General features: G+C 36.8%; 1 protein-coding gene across 1 annotated transcript in view; it reads right to left on the reverse strand.

Annotated features, from left to right (window-relative positions):
- Positions 1 to 26774, reverse strand: part of DMD (dystrophin) — a 2279750-nt gene that overhangs the window by 1246755 nt on the left and 1006221 nt on the right. The window contains exon 42 of the mRNA XM_023751347.1: positions 12584 to 12778. Coding sequence (XP_023607115.1) covers positions 12584 to 12778 — 195 coding nt within the window. The remainder of the gene's footprint in view (positions 1 to 12583; positions 12779 to 26774) is intronic.

A 26774-nucleotide genomic window follows, 5' to 3' on the forward strand; every position in this document is an offset into this window, starting at 1 on the left:
ATATATTTTATTGATTTTTTACAGAGAGGAAGGGAGAGAGATAGAGAGCTAGAAACATCGATGAGAGAGAAACATCGATCAGCTGCTTCCTGCACATCTCCTATTGGGGATGTGCCTGCAACCCAGGTACATGTCCTTGACCGGAATCGAACCTGGGACCTTTCAGTCCGCAGGCCGACGCTCTATCCACTGAGCCAAACCGGTTTCGGCTAGAGGAAATATTTTAATACTGGTATTTGCCCTTTCTCTATAATAGAAGTGTCCGGCTGGCCCCACCCCCATCAAGCCTGCCGGGCAGGGGACGCAGCCTCAAGCCTTCCAGCCCCAGCACCAGGGTGGGGGGGCGCAGCCTCAGGTCCCCAGGCCCTGGCCCGCACCATGCAGCCTCACCCAGACCACCGCGCGAGACCCCAGACCCGCTGCACCATGGGACCCATCAACGCACCTCCTGGTGACTGGTCGTTTGGTCATTATGGATGAAAATGAAGTCATGCATTTAAGTATGCACATTCATTTTTAATGCCTGATTTGTCTACATTCTCTAAATTGTAAAATAAATAAGATCTTCAGCCAGATAGCATCATAATGCCAAGTTCTTTATATAATGACACATACCATTCTCTCCACTCAGTATGCTCCATTTGAATGGATTAAATGTATATGACTCATATGAAAGGCACTGCTGCTTGCTCTTAATAGTGGAAGCATTAGCTTATTACCTAACGCCATAAAGTGGTTTAAATGGCATATACTGACTTGAAGAACAGAAGGAAAAATAACAAAAAAACAAAAACAAGAAACAACATTCAGTGCTGTGGACAGCAGAATCCTCTCCCTTTCCTTTTTTTTCCTGCTTTTCCCATGAACCTATTTGTATTCTGCCTCAAAATCAACACAGAAGACAAAATCAGATGCTGAAATCTGCATTTTATAGTGCCATTTGAGTACAAAGAGGTGTTTTTCAATATTTACTTTTTTAAAAAAACTATGCAGCTCAAACTTGCTCCCAGTGTTCCAGGAGCCAGGCCAACATGGCTGTGGGGACACACCTTTGCTAGGTGCTGTCAGGCTTCAGGGCTGGGGCCGGGAACAAGTCAGCTGTTGCTGGAAACTAATCAACTCTCCTCTCTACATAGCAGGAGTCTTTTCATTATAAAATGCAAAGCGGCAGCCGTTTTCCATTACCCCCTCCCCAGCCCTCCTCCCCTGGGGTGTAGGAAGGGGCTGGGAGGATATTTCCTCTTGGTTCTTTGATTTCTCTTATTTAACTGAGCCCAGTGACAGCTGCTTCTCTGAGCGCAAGGCCAGCCGGCTCAGGGCTTAGCTGCACCTGGAAGGCAAGCGGCAGAGCTGACCAGGGGCTTTGACCAAGCACGAGCATGTGGGTCACAGCAACCTCGGCAGGCGGGCTGCTCCCGAAGACTCTAGGCCCCTCCCAGCTCCACACCCCAGCTCCCTGCTCTCCCCCTTTCACCCACAGGCACCACCAGCGTGGTGTGCCCCAAGGCTTGGTGTGCAGAAGCCAGGGTTGCAGGTTCAAGACGCTCCGCCTCCTCCTGGCACTTTGAGCCATAAGCGCCAGCAGGGACCTTTCCACTCCGTCTTGGTCTTTGGTCACTGCTGAGGTTTTCTGGACTCTCTAGGCCAGGGACAGCCAGGACCTTTGCCTCTGACCAACGCCGTGCCTGTAGCCTGCCTGGGGTACCCCCAGCCCCAGGGAAAGTGTGGGGGCATGGCCGGCCTGGGTGAGGGGCTGTGGGGGAATTGGCTAGCTGCCCCACCCTCAACTGGGGTGGGAGAGGCTGATCAGGGGTGGGGCTGGGGGAGGGGCTGGGCAGGGCAGCCATCTTGTGGAGTTACAGCTTAAGAGCAATTTGCATATTACCTCTTTATTATAGGAGATTATATATATAATCTGGCCACATTGATGACTTAAAAATAACAACAATAAGAATTATAAGAATTAGATATGGAAAGGGGTGGGAAAGAACAGTTTTGTGGGGAAAGGAAATCTATTAATGCAGAAAAATTACTGAATGTCAAATTAAAGAATAAAAGGAGCTCCTATAGCAAATACTAGAGAGATGAAAATAAGAATATGTAATTGTCCAGCTGGCATGTCTAGGTGGTTGAGCATTGACCTGTGAACCAGGAGTTCATGCTTCGATTCCCAGTCAGGGCACATGCCCAGGTTGCGGGCTGGACCCCTGGTAAGGAGTCCAGCAGGAGGCAGTCAATCAATGATTATCTCATCATTGATGTTTTTATCTCTCTCTCCCACTCCCTTCCTCTCTGAAATCAATAAAAATATATTTTTTAAAAGAATAAGTAATTGAGGAGGTTTACCACATCCTTTAAGGCAATTTGTTTTTAGGATTATTTGCGTAAGCATTTTATTTACCATAATTTTTTTAAGATTTTGAAAATTTGATGAGGTAATATGAATTTTACAAATTTTCAAATTTATATAATCCTACATAAGTAGACTGGAACAGGTATCATCATTGATATTATTTCAAAGTTAAAAAAAAACTGAGACATAGAAGTTTTATGTGACTTGTCCAAGGACACAACTATTACGATATACGATGTCTAAATTGAAGTCTTTTAGGTTGAAATCCAGTGCTTTGCCAACCTCTCTAACCTACTTCTTGTCATAACTGTACACTGAAACCTCAATGACTGGGAAAAATATTACCAACATTTTCATTACATGTGGATTTCCTGCCACAAACTTTTATAAGTGGCTGGTTTAAAAATCAGTATACACAAATCTAGAGCACACATCAACATGCTGGAATCTATGTGTAGATTATTAGAATTCACACATCTGAGTGATTTAACTCAATATAATGTAGAAGAGGCTAATTTTGTTTCTTTTTTCAGCTTTGGCACTGACAGCAGATTAACATTGCTCTGATCTCTTTGATCACAGAGTCCATATCTAGACTTACCAGACTATCATTCAGTCATTCAACTGATATACAGTGAGTGCTTAATAAGTGCTAGGTACTTTTCTAGGAGTTGGAGATACAGTAGTGAACAGGAAAAACAAGATGCTGGGTTTTTTTCTTCCTACCAGTCCTATGTATGATGGAGGTTGGTCACCATAGGGGACAGGTCAGAAGGCTTAGGTGACTCATTTACAAACTACTGCCAATGGTGAAATTGTATCTTTTGCTGTTGCTGACTCAGTATCACCATTTTAATAAAAACAACACTACAGGTATATGGATATGTATACACTTAAATGCATGTGTATGTACTTTAGACAACCCTGCACTATTGTTTTTACATTTTGGGCTTTAAGGAGTTTTAGCTAACAAAAATGCCTTGAGACCTGTAGTAACTTGGTTAACCGAGAAGCCCACAACTTCCATTTCTAAGAAAAAAGAATTATAGAAACCCATTAGTAGCTGTTGTGACAGCAGCCATTGGGGAGTATATCTATCTTAAAATTGAAAAAGAGAAATTGGAGTACCAAAGACTCAAACTCTGGGTCATTTTCACCCTCTGGAATTTGTCTTTATCTGACAGATGGAGGCAGCACCCTATATAAATCTAATTCTTATCCTCTTTATGTCTCATCCAGCTACCAGGCAGTACATTAATGACAGATCGAATTGGGAAGAGTGTTCAATCAAAAGGCATTAAAGCACTTATTAATTAGGTTTTTCTGAGCTTCTAAAGAAATTTTTAAAGTTAGATTTAGTGGCTCTATGGTAAGTTGACCTTTATATTTTTTTTTCCTTCGCTGTTTGTGGTCCACAGGTGAAAAACACTTCCAAAACAAAACTATTTATTTTGGCCAAAACATTCTCCATGGGATTATGCGTCATCTTTGAATAACAAATCAGTAATTATATATCACAGCTCAAAAATCTACATCATAATTGAATTGTTCATGAAGAGAGGAAAATACTCCTCATTTCTACCAGTCTCATGAATTATAAGTTTTAATGTGTAAGTTTCTGATTTCAAGAATTTAAAGAATGGGGGTTATCAAAATAGTCTTGCTAGGAGAATGGACGGAGTAGGAATAAGCTTTTTAAAGGACATTTTAGCAGAGATGGGAATAAAATGCAGCATGGGAAAGAGTATAGGACAACTGCTGGGCCTGATAAAATAATGGCAGAGAGAAAAGAATGAATAATTTACTATAAAATAGATACATGTACAAAAGATAAAGGAAAATTGTACCAAAACACATATAAATATGAGTTGGGCACAACTATAATGTAGTAAATATCTATAATCTCTTCACTATAAAACACATGAAAAATGAAGTACTATAGACATGATTTAAGTAGGATTTAAATTACAGTGAGTAGATTAATGTCTGTAAAGTAAATCACCAATATAAATAGCCAATTGAACAAATAAATCCGAAATCATAAAAGCAGTTGAAGAAAGGAATTATATTTATAACTGAATAAATGTGTTAGTTGAAAAACCAATATTTTCCTTAAAGAAACCACTAAATGATCACATAATTCAAAATGTTATATATGGACCAAAAGATCACTTCTAATAATATGGTAATCCTATATAATAAAAGCCTAATATGAAAATTGACCATCATGCCCTTGCACAAGATGGCCACCCCCATGTGGTAAAAGATGGCCACCACAAGATGGCTGGCAGGGGAGGGCAGTTGTGGGCAATCAGGCCAGCAGGGGAGGGCAGTTAGAGGTGACCAGGCCAGCAGGGGAGGGAGGGCAGCTGGGGGGGACCAGGCCTGCAGGGGAGGGAAGGCAGTTGGGGGGACCTGGCCTGCAGGGGAGGGAAGTTGGGGGGGTCAGGCCAGCAGGCGAGGGCAGTTGGGGGGGCCAGGCCTGAAGGGGAGGGCAACCAGGCTGGCAGGGGAGGGCAATTGGGGTCAATCGGTCCGGCAGGGGAGCAGTTAGGCATCAATCATGCTGGCAGGGGAGTGGTTAGGGGGTTATCAGGCTGGCAGGCAGAAGCAGTTAGGGGCAATCAGGCAGGCAGGCAGGTGAGCGGTTGGGAGCCAGCAGTTCCGGATTGTGAGAGGGATGTCCGACTGCCAGTTTAGGCCCGCTTCCACAGGCAGTCAGACATCCCCTGAGGGGTCCCAGATTGGAGAGGGTTGAGGGACACACACACACACCCTGTGCACGAATTTCATGCACCGGGCCTCTAGTACATTAATAAAAGTCCTATTTTTCCATGTACTGAACTATTAGAAAATTTATGTATGATCCCTGGCCAGGTAGCTCAGTTGGTTAGAGTGTCATTATGAAATGACAAGGTTGTAGGTTTAATCCCTGCTCAGGGCACATACAGAAATCAACCAATGAATGCATAAATAAGTGAAACAACAAATCTCTCTCTCTCTCTCTCTCTCTCTCTCTCTCTCTCTCTCTCTCCTTTCTTCCCTCCCCCCCTTTCTGTCAAATCAATCAATCAATTAATCAATAAAATTAAAAAAATAAAAGTGGGAAACACCTGGCAAGACTCATAAAGAAAAATGTGAAAATATTAATCACCTATATCAGGAATAAAAGAGGAATAAAGTCCTACAGACATTGGGGCAGTTGCATGACTTATGTATGTGCCAAAACACATTAAACTATATGCTTAAAAATAAAATAAAATAAAATTTAAAGAAAACATTTGCTTCCCTATTAAACAATAAAATAAAAGATATAAAAAGCATTTGTAACCAAATTCTGCTTTGACATTTTATGTGAACCATTATTATTTAATTTAGAATAACTACAATATCCTTGTGTAGGAATATTATTAAATTGGTGAAAAATCTAACCCTTTATATAGCATGTCTCTGTATTACAATGTACCCAGAAAGTGTTGTTGTTGTTTTTTTAAATTTCCTTCATGTTTGTACATATAATGCCTTCTTCCATTATGTAATTCCCCTAAAACCAGAATGGAAAAACAATCAATTTGCACATGGCATTATTCTTGTCTTCACTCAAGTGATTGGCATTATTAAATGTGTGCTTAAATGCAATGAAATGGATTCCAAAGAAGAGAGATTTTGACACAGGTGATAGTATCTCCATTGCCAGTACTTTGCTCCTGCTTCAAGGCAAAACTGGAATATGAAAGGTACAAAGTATCAATGAGAAGAAATGTCACATCCTTCAAGGGACCCTCTGCCAAATTCATAGTACACCAAAATATTCCCAAGCCCAAATCTCCTGAGAATGGGTCTGTACACTCTCATGCTCATTTCTGGTTGAATACAGAAATTTATCTGTTAGCTATCTCTCCTTAACACCCTAGTCCAAGCCACTGACATATCTCCTCCAATTGTTCTCCTCCAATTTTTACTCTTGATCCCCTATAATTCTACTTTCAACCAGTGTGATTTTTTAAAACCATAAATTAGATCGTGCCACTCATCTCCTCAAATAACCTGCAATAGATTCTATGTCACTCAGAGTGAAAGGTAGTCTTTTCAATGATCCACCAGCCCCACCACAACTTGAACTCCTACAGCCCCTTTAGTCTCATGCCCTACCACCCTCACCAACTCATTCTGTTCCAACCACAATGGATTTCTTGCTATCCATGGATCAAGTTAAGCCCACTCCCAACATGTGGGCCTCCACATTGATTATTTACTATGCCCAGACAGCATGGCTGACTCTTTTACCTTCTTCAAAACATTGCCCCAATGTCCTTTCTACTCTATGTAGAATCGCAATCCCAACTGTTGCCATTCCAAGTACTCCTGTCTCTTTAGTAATCTTAGACTTTCTTACCCAACTCTGCATATTCTTTTTTTCATAACACGTTTCATCTTTAAGTATACAATATTTATTTATTTATTTGCTTATATTCTCTCTCCCACTGCTATAATAAAAGCTGTACGAGGGAAGGGTCCATCATTTTTGCTTATTAATTTTTAAGCATTTACAGCAATGCCTGGTGCATAGAAAGAGCTTAATAAATATTTTTGAATAAATGAATCCCCACTCCTTAGCTTAGCAGCTTATCCTAACAATTGCTTTTAGGTCTCAAGGGTCATGCATAACAACTAAATAAGTCAAAGAAGACTGAACAATTTTGCTTTACAGTCTTTTTCTAAGCTCACAACAAGCTATCCCCAGTGCTGTTGAGGTTGAACAAAGGCTGCCTTTACTTCTTGAGCCTATCTAATCTATACATTGGGCCCAAATGCCCTATCAATACATGTGAGCTTTCTTCATATGTCCACACTTCTTGTTACCTCCTTAGATAAAAAATATATATATATCCACCTTAACCAGAGCAGCTATACTATCAGTAGTTTAGATGAGACAAGCAAAATGATGCATGTATGATTTCTTTCTTTCCTACACTTTCTTTTCTTCCACATTCCTTTTCTCTTTATTCCCTTACTGCCCTCCTTCCGGCTCTTCCTTCCTTTTATGGAATCTTCTTAAGTTGGCATGATTTAAGATGGAGTTAGAATCCAGGGCATTTTCCTATGACCTGGACATGACAAACCTAACTATTCTACCATATTTTGCCAAAATTCACTCCTGCTCTGCTCAATATAGCACCCAAGAAATAGCCTCATGAAAAGTGGTATAGTTTACTGGTTAACAAGCATGGATCAAGAGCTACTTTGGTTGGGTTCAAGTCCTTGCTCCACCAATACTAGTTGTATCAACTTGGTCAGATACTGCATAGAGTTGTGGGGAAGATTAAATGAGTCAATATAGTACATTGTTAAGAGTGCCTAAGCACTGTATATAAGTTGATTCCCTTTACTTTTTGGTAAAACCCAGTTGCCATCCTTATTTGAAGTGATGTTCTTACTTTTTTTTCCTAAAATTTACCTTTATCAATGTCAACAGAATTTTTGTTGGCAAGTGCTGAATATTTCTTTCAAAATTGTCTTAGGTTGGGTTCCCCTAGAAACAGATCCTAAGAATAGAATGTGCATGTAAGTGATTTGCTTGGAAATGGTCTTAGGAAGCAATGGTAAGGGAGTGGGAAGGGTTAAGAGAAGAATTCAGAAAAGTGTAATATGAGGCAGGTTTCTACTGTGTACAATGGGGTCTTGATCCTGAACTTGCAGTTCTCAATGGTGAACTTCAGGTCAGAGTGTACAACATGCCTCAGACTTACCCCAACTGGAGATGTGAATGAGCAGTGTTATTTATCTACTGAAAGCCATTTTTCATTGTTTGGCAGTTGTTGAGAGATGTGGGGAGGCAGGGCCTTAATCCCCTGAAATTTATGGGTTTGTGGAACTAGAGAGAGCCCTAAGGCAAAGAGACTCAGGAACCTGCAGTTGGCAGCTGCTAGTCTGTGGGAAGCCGGCACGGCCATGGCATACTCAGCCCCAGGGCACCTTATGTGCCATGCCAGCTCAGCCTGGTTCAGTGACCCTGAATGGGGGAGGGGGGTGAAAGGATTGAGAAAAGATAGACAAGAGAATGAAAGCTGGGTCTCGGTGGGACGCTGCTCCCTGATGAGGAGACAGCGCCAGCGCCCACAAGCCGTGTCTTTATTTTATAGCAGATGCCATGAGGCAAAGTAGGGGTGTGATCAAGTTGTTTACAGCATTCTCGTGAGTTTCAACCTCACTTAACTACATGCACCCGAACTCTATCACAAGGCACGTGGGGCTACGTGTTCGGACCATAGGTTCAAGCTTACAACCACAGCCATTGGCTATGATTGTGCTGGGAGGGCCCTGCCCTTCCAGCTGGGACTTGCACATGGCAATGAGAGGACCCTGTCCTTTCATTAGTCCGTGGCTTGAACCTGGCCGAAACACTGTAGCCGCGCCCCATACTAGTCAAAATGCAGGGAATGCTCAGTGAGGAGGGGGTTTGGTTGAGGCCCCAATAGAATCTGATGGAACTGAAACTTTCAGTATTCAGAGGCATTATAATAAATCCTTTCCATTGGGCCTCTTAATTACTCATTTCTGCTTTCATGACAAGAGTTTTTTGTTTGTTTTGTTAATCCTCACTTAAGGATATTTTTTCTATTCTTTTTTGTTTGTTTTTTAGAGAGAGAATGGAAGGAAGAGGAAAGACAGAGAGAGAGAAGCATCAATGTAAAAAAGACACATGGACTGGTTGCCTCCAATCACACATGCCCACTGGGGCCAGGGATTGAGTCTGCAACCCAGGTATGTGCCTTAGACTGGAATGTAACCCAGACCCTTCAGTCCACAGGCCAATTCTCTAACCACAGAGCCAAGCTGGCTAGGGCAAGAGTTTGAATTTTTAAAGCTCTGAGGGGAACAACTTTTGGAAACTTGAAAATTGTGATGCTAAAGATGTCTGTTTATACTTTACTAGAGGCCCAGTTCGTTTACTGGGAAGGGGGAGGGTGTCCATTAGCCAATCCTGCACCCTCTCCAATCTGGGACCCTCGGGGGATGTCTGACTGCCAGTTTAGGCCTGATCCCGCAGTCGGACATCCCTCTCACAATCTGGGACTGCTGGCTCCCAACTGCTCGCCTGCCTGCCTGCCTGATTGCCCCTAACTGCTTCTGCCTGCCAGCCTGATCACCCCCAACCACTCCCCCTGCGAGCCCAATTGATGCCTAACTGCTTCCCTGCCGGCCTGATCACCCCCAACAGCCCTCCCCTGCTGGCCCAATCTCCCCCAACTGCCCTCCTCCCCTGTAGGCTGCCCTTCCCTGCCAGTCTGGTCGCCCCTAACTGCCCTCCCCTGCCAATCTAGTCACCCTTAACTGTCCTCCCCTGAAGGCCTGGTCCCCCCCCAACTGCCCTCCCCTGCCAGCCTGGTCACTCCTAATTGCACTCCCCTGCCAATCTGGTTGCCCTTAACTGCCCATCTTGCCAGCCTGGTTGCCCCTAACTGCCCTCCCCTGCAGGCCTGGTCGCCCCACAAATGCCCTCTCCTGCCGGCCATCTTGTGGTGGCCATCTTGTGACCACATGGGGGCAGCCATCTTGCGTGAGGGTATGGTGGTCAATTTGTATATTACCTCTTTATTATATAGGATTATTTATATTTTTAAATTTTTTTATTTGGATAAGAACACAACATGAGATCTACCTTCGTAAAACAATGTTAAGTGTACAATGCATTACTGTTACTACAGACACAATATTGTAAGAAGTTCTCTAGAACTAATTCATCTTGCATAACTAAAACTTTATACCATTGAACAGCAACTCCCATTTCACTCCTTGCCCAAGCCCCTTGGAAACCACCATCCTACTCTCTTTTATTATGTTCATACTTCCATACTAAATACTTTAAAACAAGATTAGATTATTTAGCATAGTAATTATATTTTGTCAACTTGTATTGACAACCCACTTTTTCTTAAAAATAAAGTGCAAGTTATTTCTAATATTGATTGAAACTTTCAAAAAATTAATTCTTTCAAAATTATGGTACTACCATTTATGTAATGAATGTTATGAACTTTTTACAGTCACAATGAATTGATTCACAATACTAATATTGACTTTGACATAAGAATAAATATTACTTAGGTATATGTTCCTCATTCATTGCTAGCTATGCCTTAGCTATTTAGTGTATTATCTATTAAATGCAGATTTCCATATGTAAATAGGTATTTATCTGCTTAGTCCTTGTCAAAATGATTAGGTAGCTTCCAAATTCAATACATTTGTGAAAATCACATGTGCTGTGTCAGTTATATTTTGTTCAGAAAGTAATTATTTTAACTTATCACATGTCATTTGTGTTGCATTGCACTTGCAAAAAATATGTACGTTAAACCACAGCAATACCTACTACAGTTCTATAATTTGATTCATGCAAATCTGTCAGGAATAAAATCAATCACAATTGCATTTCAAACCTTCCCAACCAGCAACTGTACAATTTATTCATTCCTTTTCTATTTTTACTACTGGATAATGACAAAGATGAATGCCTTTAAGAGAAAATGCATATTCATTGAAAAGACAGATCAAAACTATCCCCTTTCAAAAAGCCCATAAAGGTAGGAAGCCCATTTGTCTCCTGTAGGAGATTTGTTGGGAGTGAGATGGAATTATGCCCAAAACTACATCTAATGAGGATTCAATAATCCAGTTAAATTAAACCCACAATGCCTTTTTATAAACCACAGCAATCAATACCATCACATATATATTTCCTTATATATTATTGTCAGTCACAATATTATTAAATATATCTGGAAGAACAAATGATTAGCTATGAGTATAGCCAGGAGCCCATCATTCTGAGTGTGCTGGGTTAAGATGTACAAAAACAAAGATACTCATTTGGCAACTTAATAAGTTTGGGGTCACTGCTCTCCTGACCCATATGTCCATGAACATGGAAAGGAATGAATATTAGCTCATTAGCAGTGATTTACATGTTGAATGACAATGATGAACTTAAAAACTGCACTGTCATGAGAAATTAGTTATTGTGAATAATAAAGAAGTGCTGGCGTGTCTCCTTTATCAATTGATCGGGTTCTTTTCCTCACTGTACTCATCAGTCATTTGACTTTTACTTCAAAGAGAATAAGAAATAGCAGTATACTAAAATGAATGCAATGGTTCCAGAGAGCCATGCATCTCTTATTTTACTTTAGTGTGTAATTTTAGAGCTTAGTTGATGTAATGTAAGATATAAAACTCAAGTCACTTAAGATATTGCAACCCTGATTTCCAAAATAAACAAATAGCTTTATCTATTTGTATACTTATGCAAATAAATGTGTGATATGGAATGAGCTTTCAAAATATCATTTAGAGTATAAAATACTTTGGCTAATATGTGCTGCTGAGAGCAAACTTATCTTCTGTTTATAATTTTATGCTATTTGCACTGGAAAAATACCAAGCGCTGGCTATACTATAATATTTCATTTTGAGTGTGAAATGTATGATCACAAAAATTATCTTGAAATACACATTATTGTGGACATTTCCTTGATGCTATATTCATTTATCTTCAGACACTTCCCTCTAAAACTCAAAGCCTATATCCTTATCATGTTTTGTCTTAGTTTGGAATTCAGAAGTTGTAGTTGGTGGTTTGAAAAAAACAGGATTTGGTTGGTAGACTTTGCCTGGTAATTTTCAAGAAAATATTTTATTGCTTTCAATTCAATTAGATGCCATATAGTGTAGTATTGATACTGACACTAATCTGAAATTGAATATGTATATTTAAGTGAAAAATATAAAACTGAAACAATATAGAGTAGATGTAATCTAAAACCTCATCTTATTTCCCTTTTTGTAAGAGAGGACAGGAAAGTAATGTATCAGTTGGGAATAAGCTGTTCTTCTATCAAAGCTGTTTTTTTGGGGGGTTTTAAAGCCTGTTTATTGTTGAGTCCTTTCTGCCTTGAATGAATGTGTGTTAAGCCATTATTTTTCTATAGTCCTGTGTTTTAGGAGGTCTCTCAACATTAAATATTATAAAATACCTCTTTGGATTTATGTTTCACTTTCCTCCCCAAATTTCTAAAGCTAAGCATTCTATAAAGTATTTTAAGAATCCCATGAGTAAGTCAAAGTGCCGTTACTTTATACACTTACTAGTAAGTCAATAATTTTTGGTACTGCCAATGATCAATGTGATCATCTTGTAAAATCTAAATGAAAGTGCTTTGCTTTTACCTTCAGAGACTCCTCTTGTTTAAAGAGATCTTCAAAATCTTTAGCACAGAGGTCAGGAGCATTAAGAAGTTGTTCCACTTCTGATAGAGCTTGTGAGACATGAGTGATCTCAGTCAGATAAGTAGAAGGCACATAAGAAATTTCCAAAGGCATGTCTTCAGTCATCACCGTCACCGATTCTTCACGGACTGTGTGCTGGTATAGATATACAAAAGAACAATTCTTTTAGCTTCCTAATAGTGAAAAGACATCTATTGAGCTTATACAGGTTCCAGTTTATAGCTGACAGAGGGCTGAAAGTGGATAAAAATGCATGTCTAGTAAAAATGTTATCATTTCTTCCCAAAAGTGATAGAACCTTTTATAATAAGAGTTACATACACATTAGCACCATGAATACGAGAATGAAATACCAAGAGCCATAATGTCATGAGAAGGGTAGTTACCCTGAGAAAAGGATGATTTTCACAACTGATTTTTTTAAATGTAACTTTAAGGTTCCTTGAAAACTCAGTATGGGGTAGGATGTAGACATCTGTGGTATTCACGTCAAAGGAACCTATTCTATACTTTCCCCCTAATCTTGACTGAGGCACAAGGAGAGCAAAGTATTTTTGGCTGGTATGTACTTTATATTGAGCACCCCTCTCCTCCAAATTACAGACATCAGGTCCTTTCTTTAATGCTAGTTTCTTAGTAAGTTAGCTGCTAATTAAGGAACTAGATTATTATGACTGAGGGTAGAAATCGCATTTTAAATATATTTTTATTGATTTTAGAGCAGAAAGGAGAGTGAGAGATAGAAACATCGATGAGAGAGAATCATTGATTGGCTGCCTCCTGCTCGCCCCCTACTGGGGACCAAACCCGCAACCAAGGCATGTTCCCTGACCAGGAATCAAACCGTGACCTTCTGGTTCATAGGTTGATGCTCAACCACTGAGCCACACCAGATAGGCTAAAATTCACATTTTAATAAGAACTCCAGAAAGCCCTAAAATCTAAGGCAGCATTAGCCTCTCCACTTGCATCTTACTTCCCTACATGGCATTCGAGTGCTAGATGTGTTAGGCATTTGGAGCTCAGAGCTTTTTTGGACCTAACCAATAGTACCTATTCCTTATAAGAGCAAGAAATAGATACTATTTGACATGCAAATTAAAAAAGATAGATGACCTCTGCTCTCTTCTGTCTACAGTATATATAAGCAGCAAAATTCTTGGAATTGAAATTAGTTTCCCAGTAACTTTGTTTTGAATTAATCAACTGTCACCTGCCTGTTGATGGGGTCAGCTGAGGGATTCAGTAGCAGATGGTAGGCTTGCTAACACAGCCATTTATTACTACACAGCCTTTATGACAAGAGCATCCTCACTTTTGCAGTAATGTAATTAAGTGGAGTTTAGGATCCCAGACTGACACCACACAAAGATGAGTGAAATTATATGCTGGTCCGTTTATGTTTTCTTTTTAATTTCTCAGGTCTAGGATTTTGTTACTCAATTCTTATATAATGCAAAAATAATTCTAACATAGATGCCTCTACTTATGGCACTGTAAATTCATAGAATTACATAAATTAGCTTAAATTGCATAATGACACCTTTTGAAAAGTTTGGTTTAATGTGCATATAACCAAATACCTGATATATTCCTTCATGATCAATGGAATGATAATCTACATGCACTTCTAATTTTCCATTTAAAATAATAGAATTTTGGAGCTAGAGTTTGATGAGGACAATTCATAGATTTAACCATAGATATTTTAAATCCAAATTCTCAATTTCTCCATTTCAAACCAACCATTTCACCAATTTAAAAGAAAAAATAAGTCAGGAGGCTATTTGGATTTCTAATTTTCACTGACAGGTTAGGCTAAACAATAACCCCTAACCAGTAGAGTTAACAACACAGGTCAAGCAAATTTACTGTGACTTTCACATATGCCCTTAGACTGGTTACTATAGCTCTTAAAAAAGATTTCAAGTTCATAAATTTCTCTTTTTTTTCTTTTTTTATCAGGTTTGGTCAGTTTTTATTTTTTAATCTTTATTGCTGAAAGTATTATATATGTCCTCCTTTTCCTCCCATTGACACCTTCTAGCTCGCACCTGTCCTCTGCCCCAGGCCTTCATCACACTACTGTTTTTGTCAATGGCTTATGCATATATCCATACAAGTTCTTTGGTTGACCTCTTCCACCCACTCTCCCCTGCCTTCCCTATGAGATTACACACTCTTTATTACATGCATCAACTGTTTCAATTCCATAGGGAAAGACAGTTCTACATTATCTGAAACAAGAATATTTTCTTTTTAAAAAATATATATTTTATTGATTTTTTACAGAGAGGAAGGGAGAGGGATAGAAAGATAGAAACATCAATGAGAGAGAAACATTGATCAGCTGCCTCCTGCACACCCCCTACTGGGGATGTGCCTGCAACCAAGGTACATGCCCTTGACTGGAATCGAACTTGGGACCCTTCAGTCCGCAGGCCAGCGCTCTATCCACTGAGCCAAACCGGTTAGGGGAAGAATATTTTCTATATAATTTTTATATAATTGTGCAATTACCTTTCTTTTTAATTGTATCCATTTTATATCTGTAAGTTTCTATAGAATAGTGGTTTTTTTTGTTGTTATTAGGGACAGAATTGAGTAAAAGACTAGAACCTTTTGTACATATGTATGTATGTATGTTTGTATGTACACTGTATGTATTTTTGTTTAACCAAAAGAGCTGTTTTACAATGAGACATATCTTTAAAATATTTAGAAAACATGAGTCTCATTTTAAAAATCAGTGTAAGTTCCAAAAGGTTTTGATATCTGTTATCATTTTCTCTTAAAAGGAAAATGATTCTAAGTTCTTTATATCTCCTTTCTATTTCTCTTTTGACATGTAGTTCCCTAGATCTTCATTATCTATATTTGAGATGCTCTTGGCTGTCTTAAATTCATATTGGTGCCTTATAAATATAGTAATTATGAATTATAAATAGCAAGGAACTTAATTAAAAAGTTAAATACAATAAAGAAAGGGGGCACTAAAATAAATTCACATTTGACAACTGCCTTGGATTTAATTTTACTGAAATATAATTTAAAACCCAAATTTCTAATTCTTCAGTGTTTGTGGATAATTTTTGTTTTGCATAGAGAAGTTTTACATACAAAATGAGATTTATTTAAGTAATAATTCTCACCATACAGCTCTGAAGACTGGAGTTCTATGTCTCAGAAATAAGATCTGACATCAGCTTCAGGCCTGAACCAGAGCTCTGAGAATCAGAGCACCCTGTACTCTGGCTTCTCATTTATTGAGTTTTCATGACCACATGGGTCTGTCACAGATTGTTTTATTATATATAGATTCACATATTTATTTTCTTCATAATAAATATTCACTAGCACATCAATAGAAAACACATTTTTGTCTACATTTTAATGGAAATTTTTTTTAGGAGAATGTTATGGCATCTATTTAAATCCAGAACTTTTAAATAATTGAGATTTTGTATCTGGTTCTAGAAACTAATTTTGCTTCCCCCCCCCCTTTAAAGATGAAGTCCTTATGAACCTGATTGTAATCACCTTCAAAGAATTATTAGCCATCATACTGCAGCCAGGACATGCTCTATGAATATGCATATTGTGATTATTTTAAAGACTATCATAGATAAGTCTTAGAGCAATTGGTAACAATCCACATAAATACGTGGATTAATTCTGCCATATCATATTCATTCCATGCTCAGACATGGCATGATGAGATACTCCAACCCATTTAGAAATATTAAAAATGGTATTGTTGATAAAAGCAATCAAATAAATGGAAAGGTATATTCTATCACTTTAGAAAAGATTTCAATGATAAAACAATTGCAATATTTGCTACCTTAACACAGTCGCAATATTTGTTACTCATAAATAAGTAATCTTCTTTCTATTTTTCTTGTGCAAAATAAATTACATTAGAATGCCTATAATTCCTAAACGCCTTCTGGTTACAGTTAGCTGTGGGCACTGACTCAGCTGTATTTTGTAAGTTAAATTCTAAAATGTTAATATCACACATTTAAAACTTTTAATGAAGACTGATCTATTGGAGGACTTAGCTCCTACTGTCATCTTGGCACACAGTACCCATGGATAAGAAAAGTTAAGTGGTACATACCACAGGAATAATCCAGTGAACTTTTATGAAAAAATAGAAATACTTGAAAATAATTCTTTGACATCATTGGGAAAATGTCAACTAATTTTCTAGAAAACTCAGTTTTATAACTTTTGAATATTCTCATTTATTATAAAGTTCTAATCAATTTTTATATATAGATGTGTACATAAATATATTTTTAGAGAGAGATGTAAAATAATTTTCATATACAGGAAACTTCTAAAATTTAATCAAGAGTCAGACATTTGGAGATATAGTTTACTATCTACTCCTTAAAACATATCCTTCCTTTTGATTGTCATGCAAGTCCATAATGAATAAACTATATCCACTGAGTGATTTTCAGTTTGGTTTAATAAAAAATTCAGACAGTTACTTAAAAATCAGTGTAATTAGAAGTATCATGTTCATATTCTCTTCTTTATGCAAAATCCATGCACTCATATTCAGATTTTGCCTTTTCATTTGAATTTCATTAACTCTGGCTTGAATAATTATATCCTTCTGAATTCTGATCTGTACAAATCCTGTCTACCCTTTTGAAAATCAACTTGCTTTTGTTAATGTTCTTTACCACCTCATATCATTATAGATATTCATGCATCATTAGTAAGGAAGTGCTGTAGCTGTACTAATTCATTATATTTCTCTCTGTTCATATTCCTTCCTAATGATATATACCCAAAGGAATACACTATCCTCATTTTCTGGGAATGAAAATCAAGAGATGTGGAAGAAAGCCCCAAAGTACCTATTTTTATTAAGAAATGAAAAGCTCAATTGATGTTTAAAAGGGATCATTAGGGGGCAAAACTGTGATTTATAACAACTAAAGTTGAGGTGGAGACAGCTTTGAGATTTTGAGCTCTGTAAGTAGACCTAGACATCACTCAATGTTTTTAAAAATAACTGGCTTCTCTGAAACTTTAGTGATCACATTCTTTTTATTACTTAAAATTTGTATCTTGAAGGGCCACATAAGTGCACAAGATGAAGGCAATCCTGTTTTGAAACAAATGGTGCATCATACGTAAGCTTTTAAAACACATTGTTTTCCTCCTTGATTTAAGAGAATTCTCTCTGCTCAATATGTGTCAAATGGGTTGTGATTACTGGTACATTTATGAGTTATGAGGTCAAAGTAACTAAAGAAGAAAAATGTGCTATATGCCATATTATTATAATATATTCATTTAAATTACCTTTATATCTAATATAAGTATGGTATATGAGAGATATATCAATGTCTTCAAAGACTAACAAAAACAGACTAGAATCTGGAGAAAAGTAATATAGTGATAGAGTTTTTTTTTGTTCTGTTAATGTTAATCAAGAAAAAGATGTGCCATTGGCCGGCGGAGGAAGGGTGGGAGAGGTGGAGGTGGGTATAGGGGGGATAAATGGTGATGGAAGGAGACTTGATTTTGGATGGTGAACACATAGTAGAATTTACAGATGATGTGTTGTGGAATTGTCCACCTAAAACCTGTATAATTTTGTTACCTAGTGTCACCCCAATAAATTCAATAAAAGGTGGAAAATAAAAAAGGTGTTCGTAGCAGCACAATTCACCATAGCTAAGATTTGGAAACAGCCTAAGTTCCCATCAGCAGATGAGTGTATTAAAAACCTGTGGTACATCTACACAATGGAATACTATGCTGCTGTAAAAAAGAAGGAATTCTTACCATTTGCAACAGCATGGATGGAACTGGAGAGCATTATGCTAAGCGAAATAAGCCAGTCAGAGAAAAATAAATATCACATGATCTCACTCATTTATGGAATATAATGAACAACATAAACTGATGAACAAAAACAGATCCAGAGACAGAGAAGCATTGATCAGACCGTCAAACCTCAGAGGGAAGGTAGGGGAGGGTGGGGGTAAGAGGGAGAGATCAACCAAAGAACTTATATTCTAGTATAAAGGCCTAACCAATGGACACAGACAACAGGGGGTGAGGGCACGAGTGGGGAGGGATAAGGGGTAATGTGGGGATACGGACACATATGTAATAACTTAATCAATAAAAAAAAATTAAAAAAACACAGATCCAGAGACAGAAAAGCATGAATCAGACCATCAACCTCAGATGGAAGGTAGTGGAGGTGGGGATAAGGGGGAAAGATCAACCAAAGGACTTGTATGCATGCATCTAAGCCTAACCAATGGACACAGACACCAGTGGGGTGAGGGCATGAGTAAGGGGGTGGGGGGCAATGGGGGTATAAGGACACGTATGTAATACCTTAATAAAAAAATAAAAAGATGCGGCAAACCTTCAAAATAAAAAGATTATGCAGTCTGTTTGATGTTTCTATGTCTCTGGTTCTATCTTTGTTCATCAGTTTATGTTGTTCATTATATTCCACAAATGAGTGAGATCATGTGATATTTATCTTTCTCTGACTGGCTTATTTCACTATATTTATTGATGATTTAAAGTGAGCCATGGTATAAAATTCTGTTGACTTATCTGATTATCTTTCCTCAAGAGGACATTCTTAAATATTATAGATTATTTAAAATAATAATACAGTATCATGTAAATCCTAAATAGGATGACAGGCTTTATGTGGGTTCTAATAGCTCATAAGTGACATGGGACTGTGAAAAAATTAAGTTTTTTTACACAGGTAGATCTAGTCACAAAAGTCTTCAGAGAAAGACAATTATGTTTCTTCTAGGGATCATTACAGTAAGGAGCTATATTTATTTTATTTCTCCTTGATCATTTCTAGAATCATAAGCCTAAAAAGGCAAGTAAAATAAACACATTTGGAACACACACAAAAAATACCATGTTACCAAAGGGGGAAAAAAAACCTAACTAATAAAGCATATAAAAAACAAGAGATAGGGATTTGTCTTTCCTGTTCACTGTTTTGCATATACATAAATGACATGGTAATACTTGAGTTCTGACAGTACTTGCCCTTATGTGCTTTTAACTAAGTCACTGGTCAGAAAGACCTTGAATAATCAGCTTAATGAGTCAAAATGAATTGGCTATGATTTTACATAGAGGAAAAAAGCAGTTAGACTGTTTGCTCTTAGGTATCCCCTCTTACTGCATCATCTATAAAATTACCTGTGGTAAGCTATAAAACAAAAAAGGGGAGGATAAACCCACGAATGACATTAATTGAACAACAAATTGTATTAGCTTATAATTGACCTTTTGCTTAAAAAGAATAAAACATGAAATACATTAAATAATCAGAGTAAAATACTTCAGAAAAGTGCCCCTTATAGTCATTTGATTTATTTTCTACAATTAGAATGAATTTTTGGAGCAGGGCAGACTGTCAGTGAAAGAGATTTGCAGGTGGAGATGCATTTGTCAGTATCCTGCTCCTAAGAGGGAAGGTACATGCAGTGTCACATATAAAGGGTTTGGCTGTACCTGTGCATTGATCTGCCTCATGTTCATTCTTCCCTTCCATATCACCAAGTTTACCTAAATCCTCAGGGCCAAGCTAAATTACCATCTAATTAAACTGATAAAATAAATCTCAATAATGTGTTAGTGACTTATAGTGGTTTAAAGTGCTATCATTCACAGGATAACATCTGCATTTTAATAAGGGTTTTCAATGAACTAACATAAATTAGTAGCATGGCAGAATTCTATTCACTAAGTATGGCTGTTGAAGAAGTGAAAGAAAAGGGATTTGGATTCCTCCAAGTTAAGCACCAACACATAAGCACAACATATATGGCCTACCTTGTAAGAAATCACCTGTCAAGTAACATGATCTATATATAGAAAAGGCTAATATGCAAAGTGTCCCTGCGAGAGTTCACCTGGGAGACTGGGAATTCTATTGCTCGCTATGATGTGCATTGACCACCAGGGAGCAGTGCAGAATGAAGGGAGGACCCGGACAGTAGCCGGAAGGCCCTGATCAACCCTGATTGCCGACCAGGCCTAGGGACCTTACCCGTGCACAAATTTCATGTACTGGCCCTCTAGTAATTTAATAAATGAGGTTATACACTCTAGGTACCTTACAATGTAAAATAAATGCAGCAAAGACTCATGAATAATACCTGGCATATAGTAGGTTATTAAAAATATTTGTTGAAAAAGTGAATGAAGAAACTATCAGCTTAAAAATAATTTAAAATAGGTATTTGGCTAGAATTATTGGGGTCTACAGTAGCAATATAATTTCCACTATGGAATTCCCAGAATTCAAACAAATATTTTCTTCATTTCATAATGTAATCGTCATTGGTATAGATTTAAAAAGCATTTCTGATTTAACTATGTTGCATTTCTCCAATGTAATGCACACTAGCTAAATGCTAGTACACATACATATCCTGGCCCTTCAGTTGCCTCTCAGATCTTAATACAACTCATTGTATATGAACAAAAAATAAGCTATTATTTGGGGTATATTCATACTGGTAATTTTGGGAGATATTAATTTTAGCCCCTTCACGGAGGCCCACAAATGCCTATTAGCAAATTGAAATGTCTGAGAAGACTTGCAGTCAAGAAATCTATTGAATCCTTGCTAATACATATTTTTTATAATAAGATATTCCAATATATAAGTTTGGGAATACATAGAAATTTTTAACATATTTACATGTGTAAATGGACACATATACATACATACGTATATTTAATTTAATGTGAAAATAAAATCAACACATGAAAACTATCTCAGAAAAATACTCAAGCTGAAGAAGATATTTAATTTGATGAACAAGAATAGATCCAGAGACAAATGGCAGGGGAGGGGCGGTTAGAGAGCAACCAAAGGACTTGTATGCATGCATATCAGCATAACCAATGGACACAGACACTGGGGCGGTGGGGGCTTGCTCGGGGTGGGAATGGCTGGGGGGGATCAACTGGGGGAAAAGGATACACGGCAGATTTTTTTTTTTTTTTGCAATTTTGATATGACCACTTTAGTACTTCCAATGCACTCTAAATCATTGTGTTTTGTTTTGTTTTAAGCTGAGAAGTTTTGCTATTTCTTTGGCCTGGTGCATGAGGCTATATTTATTTAAGTGCTCTTAATTTGAAGAGGCACCCTAATTCCAAATAACATGATATTGAAAATTACCCCAATTTCTATTATCCTTTTAAATATTCACAAGTATTTTACATGCCTGTAATATAAAGAAGCTACAAAACAGAAATTTTGGAACTATTAATAGATGGATCTTCAACTATTAAAATTAACATCTTGGTGAACTTAGTAGTCATTTTCAAAGGCAAAGTGTATATTTTACAAAGTAAACCTATTTGTGCAAATATTTATAACAATAACACACATAAGTTTACATGTGTATATAGTTATATGTATATGCACATGCACATAGCATAGATAGATAGATAGATAGATAGATAGATAGATAGATAGATAGATAAAAATCAGCTGGTAGCAGTGTTTTAAGAATTAGGAAGTTAGTATGCTATGTGCCATTATGTGTTAAACACATTTAGTAGATATGAGACTAATGATTTTAACATAATTTTATTTGTGAATAAACTGTTAACATAATGAAACTATGTTAAATAAAAATCAAATCAAATAAATAGTAATAACCACAAATAATCTGATGATAGGAGACTGGCAGGGAAGGAACCAGAAAGACAATCCCAAGAAAAGGAAACCATATTGGCAAAATTGTGGAAGAGGAAGCCTTTGTGACAGTACATTAAAGAGGCTGTTTTGCACTACGGAGGCCAATGTATGAAAGGGTCTCTAGATTCTTCAAAATAATTTTCCACATAAAAAAATAGTCAAGTGTGTTTATGAGGCAAGAAAATAGGGTGCGGGTGATACAATTCATATGTTTCATGCATGTTTGTGATTACCTAGATATTAATCAGTACTAAATTTGAACTTCATACAGACCACAAAAAGAGTTATAACTTTATTGATTACGTATATGTTAAATAATTCATTTACTTACATTTTGCCACCCAGATATTCTGTTAAGAATTTACTAGCTAGTATGGAAAACTATTGCATATATTGCCCAGAAACTTTCCCATGAATTTCTATCCAGCGAAATAGCTAATAATGCCTCTAAGTTATTAAGTTAAACACCTTAAATTTGTATAGATATGAAGTCTTGGCCTTCACTTTATCCATGCACCTTCTATTCATGGATTAGCCAACACTACATAAAGTTGTCCTCTGTTTTCCATCTGTTCAAGCCACCATATTTTTAAGTGCTCATGATTGTAGCATATGGTCTTAAAATTGATTAAAAAAATTATTGAATTGGCACTTTTATTTAGTTCTCTATGAGATAGCTATCTATTACTTATTGAGTATTACAACTTAGAAGAATAAATAAATAAATAAATAAAATGGCTAAATTTGTGAAATCTATAATAATAAAAACATAATATGCTAATTAGACCGGGCAGCTGAATGACCTTCCGGATGGAGCTGGGGCTGCGAGGGCTGAGCCCCTTGCATAAATTTCGTGCATCGGGCCTCTAGTTTTAAAATAAATTGAAGTGTCTGTGAATACATGCATTTGTATTATTAAAATTATTCAAATGAAATTTCAAAAACATTTTAAGGTTTCAAAAGCCATTGGTTCCTAAAGGAGAACAGAAGAAATATCAGATAACTTAGCAGATTTGAAAACACTGTAACCCTTTTTTCTTTCATGAAAATCAAAGTCAGGAAAGCTATACACTTGGATTAATTTTATGCATCTGTTCTAAGAATATGTTCCATACAATGAGAGTCTTAAGTAATCATTGAAGAATCAAAACGATTCACAGATGGTGCGAGTGATTTAATTATTTTAACCAGTTGTTTCATACACGCTCAGAAGGATATTTCCAAGCCCACTGCAGAAGCTGTCTAAGCTCCCTTCCAGCTGGTGTTCCATATTTTGAAAGCGAATTTAGATTGGAGAAAATTACACTTTTTATTGTTGTGTTGCAAATGGAGGTCAAATTGCTGTGTATAAATTCTTGTACATTTTTTCCTCCTCATTGTGTGAGTTGTATTTATCAAATATCACGTCTTTTGTGTGATTGCTATGGATTCACCAATGTTATTTTACATTTTGTGTTGTCTGGCTCATAAGAGACACTAGATAAATGTTTATTGAATGAAAGAAATGCCAATTCAATGTATCCAAAATAAAAACTTGAGTTTCTATATAGATTCCCAGTAAGTGTATGGAATGCTGATTTCATTGAACCCTTATCACTACTAGGATATTTGCATTTAAAAAGAATAAAAAGGGAAGATACTAATTAATAAAGCAGTGCTCCTAACACAGCCAAAAAGAAAAGATCAACAAATCTCCTTAATTTAATAATTAAAATTGTATCTTAATGTTGGAATCGTTAGCCTTAATTTTTATGGGAACCCAGGAAAGTTGCAGGACAAATTATAGTCTGTTAGGTTGTTATGAGGACTAGAGACACTCTTTGTAAAGATCTAGTCATGCATACCTCACTGGCCTCACACAAACTGTTAACTCACAACAAAATAAATTATATTCATAATTATTTCTATTGGCTTAATGTCCTTATCCACAGTGATGTCTCTGATTATTGTGCTGAAAACAGGTGAAGGAAAGCGAGGGTAGGTTTTCACTGGAAACTTTGACAGGAAAGTGTTATTACTGTAGCTCAGAGAAGGAGAGGAGCCTGGTTATAAAAATGTATCATGAGCTTATACCTGGTATTAAAGTCATTAAATTGAATGAAAATAGCAAGGCAGGGAGTTTAGATAGAAAATTTAAAATGTCCAAGGGCTGAGCACTGAGCCATTCAATATTAGAAGAGAGAAGGAGGTACCAGCAATAGAGGTTGAGAAGGAACACCAAAAAGGCAGGGGTTCAATGAGGTAAGGAACTCCAAGCAATCTCCCTCTCCACTTTGTCATTGATGTCCAATATTTTAGTTCTATTCTGTTTTTAATATACCAATTAGACAATTTATATATAGCAAATATTCCTTTAGTTTTTCCCTTTGTTTTTATTTTATTTTATTTGCTCATCATTTTTCCTTACATTTTAAATCTTGCATCTGGGGTCATCCTCCTACTGCTTAAGAACTATCCCTGAGGTGCATACATGCCATGGATTATTACATAGGTTTAAAAATGTTTACAGAATTTATTTTTACTAATATAAAAAACACATATGGCATAATGATTGATAACTGAATAAACACCAATGGTGGCTCATTCTAAAACAAAATAAAACAAAACAAACAATACCCCAAGAACTCTTTGGTCAGAATTTCCTACTAGTAAACTCTCTCAGGTTTTATCTGTTCCAAGAGATCTTTATTTCTATGTAATTCTTGAAAGAAGATGTGGTGTGTGTGTGTGTGTGTGTGTTTGTGTGTGTGTGTGTGTGTGTGTGTGTGTGTGTTTATACAATGGAATATTATGCGGCAATAAAAAAGAATAAAATCTTGCCATATGCAACAACATGAATAAATCTAGGGATATTATGCTAAATAAAATAAGTCAGGCAGATAAAGACAAATTCCATATGGTTTCACTTACATGTAGAATCTAAAAAACCAAACAAACAAAAATAGACTCATGGAAAAAAGAGACCAAAGGGATGGTTACTTGAAGGGAAGGAGTGGGGGAAATGGATGAAAAAGGGAAGAGGAATGTAGGCAATAATACTGTGATAACTTTGCATGGTGACAGATGACTACTAGAATTAATGGGGTGATCACATTGTAAGGTATAAAAATGTCAAATCACTATATTGTACACCTGATACCATATGATCTCACTTATATGTGGAAGCTAATAAACAAAATAAACTGATGAACAAAATAGAAACAGAAACATGGATACATGCAACAGATTGACAGCTGTTAGAGAGGAGTGGAGAGGGGGCGGGCTGGATGAAAGAAGGTGAAGGGAAAGAACATATATGCATAATCCATAGACACAGACACAGGGAGATGATGGCTAGAGGGAAGGTGGGACAAAGGAGGTAGACAAAGAAGGCAGAAATGGGGACACCTATAATATTGTCAACAATAAAAATAAAGTTTAAAAAGGAGGAAGCTAATATAACCAATATAAGCTTGTGGGCCAACTATATTTAAATTTAAAAAAAAGAATTTTTATAAGTATGCCATTCTAGGTTAATGGTTTTTCTTTCAGCATTTTTGAAAACATCATTCTACCACCTCTGGCTTTTATCAGCTGCCATTCTAGGTAATTGGTCTCTGTTACTGCCTATAAAATTTTCTTTGGATTTGGCATTCTCTATATTTCGCCTTTTCATACCTTTCCTTACCCTTTCTTTTATATTTTCTATATTTTAGTCCCTCTTTATGCATTTTAGGTAATTTATTGTATGTATCTTCCAATTTTCTAATTCTCATTTGTTATATCTAATTTGATACTTCACTTGTCCACTAAATTGCTAATTTCAGTTATTACATTTCTCAATTTTTAGAAGTTCCATGTGATTCTTTTCAAAACAAACTCATAGATCATTAATTTTTAATGTCTCTTGTTCCTAATTCATACTTTTGATACAAACTTTTACTACATTAAAAATATTATATTTATTTTACATTCTGCATCAGATTAAGTCATTATTTTCTGTCTTTGAGAGTTGGATTCTGCTGCTGGTTGCTTCTCGTGAATTGCCATTTCAACGCTAAGCTCATGTTCTTAGAACTTTATTTGTGGGATATATTTGAAGTTTATATTTAAGAGATGTTAAACTAGAATGTATTTGTATTTGCTTCTTTTAGGTACATTTTATTATTTTGAGGAAGAACTCCAAGTATTTCATGAATCTGGGACCAATTTTATGTTTATTTCTCAATTCAAGAGTGTCCAGCCTTGTAGTTAATGAAAAAATTCAAACCCCCCTCATTCAGTTTCAATTTTCAAAAAAGATTATTTTTCTCCAATTCAGAAAAACTTCAATCCTTGAATTTTGGTTTGACAGGACACCTAGCAGTGTGAACCCTGGACACCAATACTAGTGCATATTGTCCGGTGACC

Source organism: Myotis lucifugus, unplaced genomic scaffold (genome assembly GCF_000147115.1).
Source record: "Myotis lucifugus unplaced genomic scaffold, Myoluc2.0 scaffold_20, whole genome shotgun sequence".
In the NCBI taxonomy this organism is placed as follows: Eukaryota; Metazoa; Chordata; class Mammalia; order Chiroptera; family Vespertilionidae; genus Myotis; species Myotis lucifugus.